This window comes from Crinia signifera, chromosome 3 (assembly GCF_055691185.1).
Source record: "Crinia signifera chromosome 3, ASM5569118v1, whole genome shotgun sequence".
In the NCBI taxonomy this organism is placed as follows: Eukaryota; Metazoa; Chordata; class Amphibia; order Anura; family Myobatrachidae; genus Crinia; species Crinia signifera.
The window spans coordinates 246606867-246621008 of NC_139219.1; the positions used below are offsets into that span (position 1 = coordinate 246606867).

At 46.3% G+C, this 14142-nt stretch overlaps 1 protein-coding gene across 2 annotated transcripts in view; it reads left to right on the forward strand.

Moving 5' to 3' along the window:
* The first annotated feature begins 1314 nt into the window (after positions 1–1314).
* LOC146064380 (acidic leucine-rich nuclear phosphoprotein 32 family member A-like) overlaps positions 1315–14142 on the forward strand; it is a 40640-nt gene continuing 27812 nt past the window's right edge. The window contains exons 1-2 of one of the 2 annotated variants that reach the window (XM_083177820.1): positions 1315–1496; positions 5387–5537. In XM_083177820.1, coding sequence (XP_083033946.1) covers positions 1486–1496; positions 5387–5537 — 162 coding nt within the window. In that variant the 5' untranslated portion in view covers positions 1315–1485. The remainder of the gene's footprint in view (positions 1497–5386; positions 5538–14142) is intronic. The other variant, XM_083177819.1, reaches the window with a different exon arrangement.

The following is a 14142-nucleotide window of genomic DNA, read 5'->3' on the forward strand; positions in this document are numbered from 1 at the left end:
TGGCACATGGAAGAGGGCGGTGGAGTAGCATAAAGAGCTCAGCCAATCAGAGGACTGCCCAGTGTTTTAAACAATTCTGCCACCACCGCTGACCACCACCACCGCCCGCTAGCACTACTTCTAATGCTACGCTACTCCATTGCCCTCTGCCCACCCTCTCCCAAAACACGATGTGCCATCTCAAGATGGCATGCGACATTGGGTGCTGAAAGGGAGCAAGTTTTGCACCATAATATGCAATCGGATTCGGTAGACCACGCACTTCGATGTCACATGAAATCCGATGGCATAAATGTATGGGTAGCATTAGACCACCCTTTACAGCAGCACATTACTACACCGGGGGTCAAAGGAGCGGCAAAGAGCCCTGATGACCAGAAGTCCTCACCGGAGAACCGATCACCAGTCCCTGAGTATGATATTTTTTTTTACACTGTGATCAGTTGGGTGTGCGTTGGACACACATAGCTGATAACACTGGCCTGGTCCCTGCACTGCTTTGTCTGCCTAAAGGCAGGGAAAGTTGTACAGGTTCAGGCATATCGCAATGAGCCCTGTGATTATGCCAGCTGAAGCTGGTGTTATTACCACACTGTGGTATTTGTTACAATTTTCCCCACATTTTTGGCCACATTGCATTTCCCATTGTAGATATGGGAAATGCGATATGAGTACAAAAAAAAGTGAAATATAGGGTTTGGAGCCTATTCAGGTGATACTAAAATAATCCAAAAAGGCAAAACACCATTTTTCACATTATATGAGTAAAACATTTTTTTTTTTTTATAAATCTGCCCCTAAATGTTTTTGGAAGTGAAAATATAGGCCTTATGGTGAGATCAGGTGGAGATAGGGTTGCCACCTCATCCCTTTAATCCTGGAGACACGTTAATTACACAAGTTTTGTGGCTGATTAAAAAAATACAGTTGGAATGAAGTCTGATGGCTGTTTAAAAAAAAAAAAAAAACAGTTGAAATTGAGTCTTGAAGTGAGCCAGCCACAGAACCTGTGTAATTAATATTTCTCCAGGATTAAAGGGATGAGGTGGCAACCCTAGCTTATAATTTATCTAGTTTATTCCATAAAATGATAGGTAGAATCTGCTTGGTTGCTATGGTAACAATTTCACTTGTCTTTTTAAGATGGTTGAATGCTTTATATCAGGAGTCCAGAATGACTATTCTTTATTATAAAGCCCATGTAGAGAAGGATTTAAAATATTACATTGACCACATAACAGTATTATTAGTAGAGAGACCAACTCTTCTATAAGAATGCAGATGTAGCTCCAGGCAGCGGAAATGACGTTGCGTTACCAAGTAACAGATATGGTCTCTGAGGAAACCAGATCCATGAAGTCCTCCTAAAGATCCCTCTGTCACTGCCGGCAGCAGAGGGTTCGCTATGGTGAGCACGCAGAACAGAAACCTGCAAATGAATGTCACATTTATAGAGACACCGTGAAAGAATGACCACATGAAGACATGTCGGAAAGGTGAGACAGCATGAGAAATGGTTGTATTCTGTCTACTATCAGTAGGAAAACCAGGCAGTCTACTGTTACAGGATTAGGTGTCCGTTCTTATAAAGTGTACAGAGGCCTAAACAGCTAAATGAAATGTGCACAAAAACCCCTTGATTCAATGAACCTTGTAGTTTTGATGCTAGCTTAGGTAGGAGGATTTTTTTTATATATGAAGTTTGAAACCAGTTTGAAACTAACTTGCAATTATTTATTGGAGTGACGTTTAAAAGTACTTGGAATTAATCTATTTTGTACTGATTGGCCCTGCTTGTAGCATTCTTCATTAATAACCACTAAATGTTCTTTTGAAGGGAAAAATACAATGTTATTATGTAGAACTATGCAGTTCCATTACATCTCATTCAAAGTGGCATTAAAACAATGTAACATTGGGCCAGATGTACTAAGCTTCAAAAGTGATAAAATGGAAAGTGATAAACCACCAGCCAATCAGCTCCTACCTGCCATACTACAGGATGTGTTTAAAAAATGAGAGGTAAGAGCTAATTGGTTGGTGGTTTTTCACTCTCCATTTTATCACTTTTCAAGAGTTAGTACATCTCACCCATTATGTGGTAAATTTACTAAGATGGGAGTTATATTGAAGATAGGATGTTGCCAATAGCAACCAACCAGATGATATTCTCTTGTAGAAGGTGGCTAATAAATAGGAAGCAGTCTCTGGTTGCCATGGGCAACATCCCATCTTCATTAGAACTCCCATCTTATTAAATTTACCCCTAAATATCTATAATAAAAGCTGTGTTATGTATAATTTTCCATCCCTGCACCTCAGCACTTTGCATTGGACTCTATGGCAATAATGCAGTCACAATCACTTGTAGCAACATACTGCATATAAAAGCAATGAATGAGGAATACTGAATGCGCACTATAATCCCTCACACAGCAAGTGTTCTGCTATAAAGTGCACACAGTATTTGCATCTGATGGCTTCTAATAATGAATGAACACTCCCTGTGTTGGATGTTTCTTATGTAACCATAATCTTGAAGATCGCATTGTTTGCATAGGTTAGTAGGATTGCACTTTAAAGAGGACACTTATGAAAAATGCATGTTGCAGTGCAGCACGGAAACTATTGGTTCTCTGTATTGTGGATGTTCTTTTTCTAGAGAGGAAACAATTTTTTCGGTATTATATCACTGTTATAAGTCTCAAAAATATAAAGATTAAAGTAACAACAAAAGGGCACCTGCTACTTATTACTGAACACACAAGAAATACAAATGCTGATGACTGTGCTGCAGATATTTCAGGAAAAAAGGCTACAGTACAAACCATTGCATTGTGGGTCCAGGCTAGCTATTAGTTTGAACCGGTAACCATAGCAAATCCAATTGCTGCCATTCTGGCTCCTTTTTTTGTAGTAAGATAAAAGCCAGTTCTTCATTATGCTGGATATACTACACGCTAAAAGATGTGTGTAACCAGCAAAGGCATGATACATTGCACCATCCATACACACTGCGTGTTGCAGGGGAACATGGCATGATGTGCTGTTGGCCGCCACATTTAAAATGCATTCTGTCATTCCCTGGGTTACACCTTTGGATATGCAGCATGCCTGACAGGATAATGCAGAGAACAACCTGCAGGAGTGCCCAATCTTGGATACACACTGAACAATGTGGCCGATATATCCTTCCAATCCACATATGGCAGATTAAGGGCCATAGTGTACCGTCTTAATATACTGCTGTAATTTAGTTACACTGTATTATCTCACTGTGTAGTGACAGGTATATTGGCAGGTAGGGATGGAAACATCCACTCAAAGGTTAACCCTTGGTAAGAGAATGCATGAATAGTTAAAAGTATCAAAATGTATTTATTAAACTTTATTATGGTAGGAAATATACTGTATAAATTGCATGACTTCAAAGCAAATAATAGCGGTCCACCTGAGTACTTGCATAGGTACAACTGTAAGCATGGCAGATGAGGCAGCCCTACACATGGTACATTGTTGCATTGCACTCTATACAGTATGGGCCCTAATTCTTGTTCACTCGCAAAAGCAAATTCTCTCTAATGGACAAAACCATGTGCACTGCAGGTGGGGCTGATGTAACATGTGCAGAGAGAGTTACATGAGGGTGGGGTTTGTACTTCAAACTGATATCTATATTGCAGTGTAAAAATAAAGCAGACAGTATTTACCCAGCACAGAAACAAAATAAACCCAAATGTAACTCTCTCTGCTCATTTTACATTTGCCCCGCCTGCAGTGCACATGGTTTTGTCCATTAGAAAGAGAAATTGCTTTTGAGAGTGAACCAGAATCAGGCCCTATATCCTTCTAAGCCAGAATATGTTCCAAGGAGTGCTTAAAGTGGTCATGGAGAGGTGGGGGAACTAATTTTGCTATGCCACCTAATTACCCCCCTCCCCTCCCCCATTAGGCAGAGACAGAGGTAGTGCTTGGGTTTTTGGCACCCCCCCTGCAAACTAGAATGCTTTTCTGTGAGAATTACTGTGCAGGGTAAAAATCTTCCACCTCACCATTTCTCGGTTCCACCCCGTTCCCCCTCATATTAGCACTTACAGGTAGCCCCTGGTTCCGGGCCTACACTATGTGATTATTACATAACAAAACTTGGAATGGAAGCAACATGGCTTCCGTAAGGGAGAGTGTGAAATGAGAGAAGTGCCAATATCTGCAGTAATCTTTCTACAGAGCTATTCTGGCCCATACTGATAGCATCAGCTTTTGGCTAAATGTTACATAACTGACCTGCATTCCAAACAGCTATTGGGAAAGAGAAATACAGTAGAGCTTATTCAGAGTGTGGCTTAATGCACCTGACTAACTTTATACAGTATGTCAGTGATGGCTAACCTTGACACTCCAGCTGTTGTTGAACTACACATCCCAGCATGCCCTACATCAGTTTTACTATTTGGCCATGCTAAAACTGATGCAGGGCATGCTGGGATGTGTAGTTCAACAACAGCTGAAGTGTCAAGGTTAGCCATCACTGTAGTATGTTCATACGATATGCAGTCCCTGCAGGGGCGGATTAAGGTCTGTGGGGGCCCTGGACAACAAAATTGTGGGGTCCCCCACAGACCCCCCCCCCTCCTGACATTTTTTTGCCCTTATGTCGACACACATGTAAACACTAAAACGTACTACCGCGTCCCCTCGTATGGCTTGCTGCGCTCGCCATGTCGGGCACGTTATATCGCTGCGCTCAGCACACTATTTGATTCTCCCACCACGCGCTAGTGGATGGTAGGGCCTGAAACACCGCCTGTCGGCACATAAGTGGTGGCAAAAATGCAGGTGTATTGCATCCGTTTTCGGGCCGTTTCAGATCCCATATCCAGATAAAACGACACTCATTCGCAGCATTAGCATTCATCTCTGAAACAGACTCATAAGGGTAAACTTACTAAAGCTTCTAAAAATGAAGAGGTGATGTTGCCCGAAGCAACCAATCAGATCATGTCTTTCAATTTCTAAGATGCCACAAAGAAATGATATAATCTGATTGGTTCCTACGAGCAATATTACCTCTTATCATTAGTGAATTTACCCCATTGTGTGCATACACAAGCTCATACTATTGTGAACATTCTATCCTGCATTCTGTTACCGTAAAGTGATACCGCCCTGCACGACAGATAACAGTAACACAGGTGTTTCCTGAAATATTCATCAGCAGCTCAAACCAAACTTTTCAAAGAAGTGCTTTCGGAAACAAGATGGTATAATATGCATTCGCAAAGAACTAACATCTGTTTGTGAGACAAATCTGTGTAGTAGGAATATAATGCTGAAATGAGGCATAGCTTGTAATTTCCATGCTCTGTTTACAATGATATCTCCTCAGCTCCTCAGGTGTGAACACAAGCAGTAACAGCTTTTCCAAATCCTATTCATCGCACTGCTCTGATCTAAGCGAAACCAACCCATCTTTACCAGCTTTGCCAAGTAACAGAAGGACACTGCATCAAAGCAGTGATTCCGGCATTTCATCTCCTGTAAGTATTGCCCCAATACCCCTGCCCCCCTTCCCCAATCCTTTTCCTAATTACCTAATAGGGATGTACTTATAAAAAAACTAGAATGTGATTTGTGGAGTTTATCCAGATGCCTACCCTTTAATGCTTTGTATTGCTTTGATCCTTTGAAAGCAGCATGACCCATGTAAGACAGATCCACTGACCTCCAGAATAAATCAAATGGCATTTCGCACACACACTTTTTCGAATTTTCAACTACTTACCTCACTTCGGAGCAGGAAATCAATTCTACACATGTAGATGCAGCAGATGGCACAGTCTTATGGGATATGACCATGTCAGGTAAAGCCCACCGGGCTGTGACCGTATCTCATATGACCATAGAATTTGGTAAGAATGATACCAGTCTGCCCTTGGGGTATTAGAGTTAGGGATTATATTATTATGGATGGAGTATTAGGGTTATTTTAGTGGTTTGGGCTAGTGATGATGCCTTGTAAGTGGTTAAGGCGGAAAAGGTAGATTAAAAGAGGTTTTGATGCATCATGAATTTGGAAAGCATCAGCTATAGGTGTTAATGGGACAAATTAAATCCAGTAGGTGCTTGTAAGCACAAATTCACACCATACAGATTATGCACATAACTAATTGTTTGAAGCGTGCTCCCACAAATTCTTATAATTCCATTGCGGCAATTTCACAGTGATGGAGTGCAGTTCACAGTGATGGAGTGCAGTTCACAGTGGTGGAGTGCAGTTCACAGTGGTTGAGTGCTGTTCACAGTGATGGAGTGCAGTTCACAGTGATGGGGTGCAGTTCACAGTAGTGGAGTGCAATAATTCTATAGCACTTGATTAAGTAAATGAAAGTCAGAAAATCACCATGAACCCCACCAAAATAGCAAGTAAGATAACAGAATAGTATTAGAGGCTGCTAGTGGCTATAAGCAATGTATTTGATGCACTTTATTTTTACATATTTAAAAAGAATACTAGTTGAATTGTGGATGTCGGATGTCACCACTGGAAGGGACGGCTGCCCACCATTATTTATTTATTTACAGTTTCTTATATAGCGCAGCAGATTCCGTTGCGCTTTACAATAGTAGACAGTGATAAAACAAACTGGGTAACAACAGACAGACTTGGAGGAAGGAGAACATTCTAAACTTCTGTGCACAGAACGGCTTCTTGGCCGTGCAGGGTTTCACCGCCCAGCAGGAGCCAGAGCGTGTGAAAGGGGCCTTAGAGGGCCATTGATACTGCCTTTAGGAGGGGAGGCAGCATTTTAATTCTTAGAATGGCTGAAACGCAAATACAAATAGGCCAGATTAAGCTGAGTTAAAGGTGCGGATGAAAGGAAAATCTCTTTTTATTATATATTATTTGCCCTGTAATGCAACATAAAGATATCCTTTCATCAGTGGTCATATATACTATATATATATATATATAGACAGGATGAGGATGGCACTCCACGTGAAGCTTGTGCAATAACTTGCCGGGGTGCACTTGCAGAGGAAAGATATAGGAGGGAAATCAAGGCACACACTCGGACTTGCAGTAAAGAGGACCAACACACAGGGTGTGAAACGTTTCGGGGTTTATTCCGTTTTCAAGGTAAAGAACAACTGACAATGAAACAAACACATACCTTTGTACCCTCTGTTCAGCACCGCGAGCCCAGACATGTGCGCCGGCATCCCCACCTTCCCGCCTGTCAGAGTCCGCCCGCTTAGATGACGTCACCATCTCCAAGCTCCGGGATCTCCTGCCCGGCGTGGGTGGTTGCTAGCCGACACCGAGGTCTGTGCACTGTGTCTGAGATATAGGTGTCACACGCAGCCGCGGCGGTGCGCGGCAGGCATGCTACTCACCCGTCTGCGCCCGCCGTCCGCTAGCGTGTAGTGGTCTCCAGGTCAGCGGCAGCAGGCAGCGGCAGTCTGGTGGGCAGCAGGCAGCGTGGGATGCCGGCAAGTGTAGCGGTGTGTGCTGTAGGGGCGCCGGGAGGCCGGCGCCGCCATCTTGGTTAAGGGCAAATAGCAGATTGGCTCATGTCTGAGGTTTCCGCCCATACTGACCTGACAGCCAATGGCAGCCGCCCTCTAGGGACATAGGGGATCTGCCTAGGCCTGTTCAGTGTCAGTACAAAGAGTCTCCAGAGGCGTTCACAGCTCCCAGCTGACTCCAGCTCTCTGACTCACCTCTCCTGACGTGGTGCCTTGCTTCCAGTGCTCTGTGGTTGATCCAGGTTCTGCTTAACCCCATCGCTGCCAGTTCTCTCCACAGTCTGGTTCCTGCCTGCATCCCTGAGCTCCCTGGCCTCGCTCTTCAAGTCTTCTGCTTCCAAGCAAATTCTTCATTCATCATCCATCTTCTTTCAGTCTTCAAGGATCCTTCATACCATCAAGTACATTCTCTTTCCGGATCCTCTCATTCTTCAAGACCCCAGCCTGCCGTCCTCAGTGCCTTGAACTGTCATTATTTAAATTAACTTTTCTTCTTTCAAAGTGCCGTGCTGGCTCAATTATTATTACCACTAACTGCCACTTAAAGAAAGTATTCAAGTGTGTATTGTTCCATTTATGAATTCTATTATTAAACCTGCACGATTTAATCCTTCCTCCTCTGGTCCGTCTCCGGTTGCTACACACCACACGACTTCATCCAGCCCTTTAGTTGTGACAGTTTGTACTGACCCGATGGAGTCGGGTGAAGAACAGGCTTCCATGGCGGACGCATTTCACAGCATCGTGGCTCATCTGGAGCAAGTAGAGGCTACCCAACGCCAAGTGGCTCAATTTCTTCAGGCCTTGTCTCCTCAGTTTCTGTGGCTACAGCACCAGAGGTTCCAGTTCCTGTTCCTATACCTGGACCTGTAGTTCCTCATCATATGCAATTACCAACCCCCAGCAAATATGATGGTTCACCGAAGGGATGCCGTGGGTTTCTGAACCAATGCGATGTTCATTTCACCTTACAGCCATCTCACTTCCCTACCTCCAAGGCAAAAGTGGCATATATTGTGTCTCTCCTGGCAGGGTCAGCTCTGGACTGGGTGTCCCCTCTCTGGGAACGCGCTGATCTCCTGCTCAATGACTATGAAGCTTTCATTACCTCTTTCTGTCGCATCTTCGATGAACCTGGCAGAGTGTCTTCTGCCGCTACTGAGATCCTGAGGATTCGCCAGGGTAGACGTTCAGTGGGACAATTTGTTGTGCAGTTCCAGACTCTGGCTTCGGAATTAAAATGGAACGAAGAGGCTCTCATCTCCGCCTTCTGGAATGGGCTGGCAGGTCGTATCAAGGACGAATTAACTACCCGTGACTCTCCTGCTACTTTGGTTGAACTCATATCCTTGTGCAACAAAGTAGATATACGGATGCAGGAGCGTCAACTAGAGAGAAATCGCTCCGATCGTCTCCGCCCTCGTTTCACCACCTACGCTGTTCCTGTTCCTAGACCAGGTTCCTCCACAACTACACCACCAGATGAACCCATGCAGATCAACCGCTCCCGGCTCTCCTCAGAAGAAAAATCCCGTAGACGTCGAGAGAATCTTTGCATGGACTGCGGTTCTTCCGCTCATCTGCTGTCTTCCTGTCCACTGCGTCCGGGAAACGACCGCTCCTAACCTCCCCGAGGGAGGTCAGGTTAGGAGTCCTGCTTTCATCTCCCTCCTCAACTGTTTCCACCATTCCGGTTACCCTTGTGTGCCCTCAGGGGAAAATCAAGATTCAGGCCTTACTAGATTCCGGAGTGGCTGGAAACTTCCTTTCTTCTTCTTTCGTCTTTTAACATTCCTTGGCGGTGCAACCTTTGGTCCATCCCTTGGTCCTCACTGCAGTAGATGGGAGTCGCATCAGCAGTGGGCAAATCACTCTTCAAACCAATCCTGTGACGGTTCTCGTGGGTGCTTTACATCAAGAGACTCTAGAGTTTTTGGTCCTTCCTCAGTCGTCACACCAGGTAGTCCTGGGCCTACCATGGCTTGCTAAACACAATCCTCATATTGATTGGTCCAGTATGGAGATCAAAGCCTGGGGTACGAACTGCCTAACTACTTGCATGCCTCGTGTCATTCCACTCCATCAAACCAATCCTCAAGAAGAGGGAGGCCCCAGTCTTTCGTCTTCACCAGCTTCACCCTTGTCGATACCCACACCCTATTCTTCTTTTTCTGACGTCTTCAGCAAGGGAGGTGCCGATACCCTGCCGCCTCATCGTCCCTGGGACTGTCCGATTGAGTTGATGCCTGGGAAGTTTCCACCTCGGGGCCGCATCTACCCCTTGTCTCTACCTGAGACCAAGGTTATGTCTGACTACATTCGTGAGAACTTGAATAAAGGGTTAATTCGCCCATCTACTTCGCCAGCCGGAGCGGGGTTTTTCTTCGTAAAAAAAAAAGATGGAACTCTCCGGCCGTGTATCGACTACAGGGGTCTGAATGATATCACGATCAAGAACCGCTATCCTTTACCCTTTATCACCGAACTTTTTGACAAGATCCGAGGGGCTTCTATTTTTACTAAACTGGATCTAAGAGGGGCGTACAACTTGATCCGGATCCGTTCTGGAGATGAGTGGAAGACGGCTTTCAACACCCGAGACGGCCACTACGAATACCTGGTGATGCCATTTGGTCTTTGCAACGCTCCAGCCGTCTTCCAACAATTTGTAAACGACATATTTCGAGATTTGCTGTATCATTCCATTGTGGTGTATCTCAATGACATCCTCATCTTCTCGTCTAACCTCCATCTCCATCGTCAAACGGTATCTGAAGTCCTGCGGCGTCTTCGCCAAAATAAACTATTCTGCAAGCTAGACAAGTGCGTCTTTGAGGTCACTTCCATTCCATTCCTCGGCCACATCCTCTCCAGCACTGGGATAGAGATGGATCCAGAAAAAGTAAAAGCCATCTTAGACTGGACAGCCCCCACCACGCTCAAAGGCATCCAGAGGTTCCTGGGCTTTTCAAATTGTTATCGTCGCTTCATCCGGAACTTCTCCACCATTGCTGCACCCCTTACTGCTCTAACCCGTAAGGGGTCAGATCCAAGTCAGTGGTCACCTGAGGCCTCTCAAGCCTTCCAGCAACTAAAGAATGCTTTTATCTCCGCCCCAATCCTTCTCCAGCCAAACCTAGACAACCCCTTCATTCTCGAGGTGGACGCATCCTCAGAAGGGGTAGGGGCAATCTTGTCGCAGAGAGGGGAGGACCAGGAACTTCACCCATGTGCCTTCTTCTCCAAGAAGTTTCTTCCAGTGGAAAAGAATTAACCCATTGGGGAGCAGGAGTTACTGGCAGTCAAATCAGCATTGGAGGAGTGGCAGTACCTCCTGGAGGGGGCACGACATAAAATCACTGTATATTCCGACCATAAGAATCTCTCATTCCTCAAGCACGCCCAATGTCTTACAGCTCGTCAAGCCCGCTGGTCCATGTTCTTCGAACGTTTCAATTTTCAAATCAGATTCAGACCCGGGACGATGAATGCCAAGGCCGATGCTCTTTCACGCTCTTTCGAAACCCCAGCAGACCTTGAGACTCCGCCTCGACCAATCCTCGACCTGCTGGTCTTTGCTCAAGTAACAGTCCAGCCTTCACCCCCACCAGGCAAGACCTTCGTTCCTCTCAATCTCCGCAAGAGAGTGCTGTCCTGGGCACACGCTTCCCGTTTTGCAGGGCATACGGGGGCACAGAAGACCTTAATGTTCCTGTTGCGTTCATACTGGTGGCCTACCATTCGTCGTGATGTAACCAGCTTTGTTGCCTCCTGTGTAAAATGCACTCAGCATAAGTCCTCCAGAACGTCCCCTGCCGGTCCTCTTCTACCTCTAGCCATACCAACAGAACCATGGTCCCACCTGTCTATGGACTTTATCTGCGAACTTCCTCCCTCCAAAGGGCATACGGTAATCTGGGTGGTAGTTGACCGGTTTTCTAAAATGGTGCACTTCTTCCCATTAAAAGGCCTCCCATCCGCTCCAGTTTTGGCTCAGCTCTTCATTTCCACCATCTTCAAACAGTACAGTTCGTCGCAAAGTTTTGGAGGGCCCTCTGTTCCACTGTACAAATCAAGCTCAAGTTCTCCACTGCTTTCCACCCACAAACCAACGGACAGACAGAACGTGTCAACCAGGACTTGGAAGCCTTCATTCGTTTGTTCATCTCTTCCTCTCAAGACGACTGGGTAGACCTTCTGCCTTGGGCGGAATTTGCGCACAACAATTCCTATCATTCATCCTCCGGCACCACTCCCTTTTTTACTGTCTTTGGCAAACATCCCCGATCTCCAGAGTTCTCAGATTTATCGTTGTCCCTGCAGCTGCTTCTTCTCTACAACGGTTTGCAAAAATCTGGTCAGACGTTCATACCGCTCTCCTCAAAGCATCCGCTCGATATAAAAGGATGGCGGACAGAAAAAGAAGAGCGGCTCCTAAATTGAAGGTTGGAGATCGAGTATGGCTGTCTACCCGCCATATACGCCTTCGGTTACCCTCCATGAAGCTGGCTCCCCGGTTCATCGGGCCGTACCCAATCACTCAAGTGATTAATCCAGTGGCCTACAGACTACAGCTCCCTTCTTCCTTGAAGATATCGAATTCTTTCCATGTGTCTCTTCTGAAGCCTTTGAGATTGAACTTATATCAGAAGAAGGTGCCTAAGCCACCCAAGATTGGCTCAGAGAGAGAGACAGAGTTCGAGGTGAGGCGCATTATTGACTCACGTTGTCGCAATACCCATCTTCAGTATCTGGTAGAGTGGCTTGGATTCGGTCCTGAAGAGAATTCCTGGGTTGATGCTGCAGATCTCCATGCTCCCCGTCTGGTGAGACAATTCTTTCAAAGGAATCCACACAAGGTGCGTAGGTGCCCTGGGGTCACCCAGAAAGGGGGGGGGGTACTGTCACACGCAGCCGCGGCGGTGCGCGGCGGGCATGCTACTCACCCGTCCGCGCCTGCCGTCGGCTAGCGTGTAGTGGTGTCCAGGTCAGCGGCAGCAGGCAGCGGCAGTCTGGTGGGCAGCAGGCAGCGTGGGACGCCGGCAAGTGTAGCGGTGTGTGCTGTAGGGGCGCCGGGAGGCCGGCGCCGCCATCTTGGTTAAGGGCAAATAGCAGATTGGCTCATGTCTGAGGTTTCCGTCCATACTGACCTGACAGCCAATGGCAGCCGCCCTCTAGGGATATAGGGGATCTGCCTAGGCCTGTTCAGTGTCAGTACAAAGAGTCTCCAGAGGCGTTCACAGCTCCCAGCTGACTCCGGCTCTCTGACTCACCTCTCCTGACGTGGTGCCTTGCTTCCAGTGCTCTGTGGTTGATCCAGGTTCTGCTTAACCCCATCGCTGCCAGTTCTCTCCACAGTCTGGTTCCTGCCTGCATCCCTGAGCTCCCTGGCCTCGCTCTTCAAGTCTTCTGCTTCCAAGCAAATTCTTCATTCATCATCCATCTTCTTTCAGTCTTCAAGGATCCTTCATACCATCAAGTACATTCTCTTTCCGGATCCTCTCATTCTTCAAGACCCCAGCCTGCCGTCCTCAGTGCCTTGAACTGTCATTATTTAAATTAACTTTTCTTCTTTCAAAGTGCCGTGCTGGCTCAATTATTATTACCACTAACTGCCACTTAAAGAAAGTATTCAAGTGTGTATTGTTCCATTTATGAATTCTATTATTAAACCTGCACGATTTAATCCTTCCTCCTCTGGTCCGTCTCCGGTTGCTACACACCACACGACTTCATCCAGCCCTTTAGTTGCCCAAAAGGAATCTCTGTTGCATCTGGTCCAGATTGGCAGCCAGTGCAGATTCTGAGCTGGTGATACGTTTAACTCTTAGAAGTTGTGAGAAGGGTAACCCTCTCTTTAGGGCAGGAGGGTGGTGGCTTTGTGCCCGCAAGAGGGTGTTCCGATCCGTCGGCTTAGAGTAAATGGACGTGCAAAGCCCATCAGACTCTTTGGTGATACAGACGTCGAGGTAGTTGACTGTGTCAAGGCTCATGTTGTAGGTGTATTTGATGGGGCACGGCAAGGCGTTGATGTCGTCCATGGCTTTAATGAACTCCTGTTGAGTGCCCGTCCAAAATAGTAGCACATCGTCGATGTAACGGGTGTAGAAGCTGATGTGGTCTTGCAGCTTGCCACTCAGAAAGATGTCTTGTTCGAGGGAAGCCATGTAGGAATTGGATCAGTAAACTGTCAACACAAGTGTCGACATTTAAGAAAGAACTCATCGAGTTCAAGAAAAATAAATTCAACAAAGTCAACAAAGATTACATGGAGCAGAGTGTCTACAGATGGATATCGGGCCCGCACAGACCCCCGAACAGAGACAGACGATACCAACGCCGGCCAGCTCGCACTACCGCTCAAGACACCAACAGTGATACCTTGTCCTCAGCGAGTGATTCAGGTGCTAGAGCTCCGGTCTCAAAAAACTCCATGCGCCAACCACCAGGAGTCAAGACCCGGGCAGAACGCATAAGAGGCAACGACCCCCTCGACGCGGAGGACAACACCGCAGGCTCCAAAAGCCGAGTGAAAGCAAGCAAGAAGCCCTGATCTTTAACATTTCCAATAGAACCTTATCCCCATTGGAACACAAAGTGCTCAACAAAGGGCTA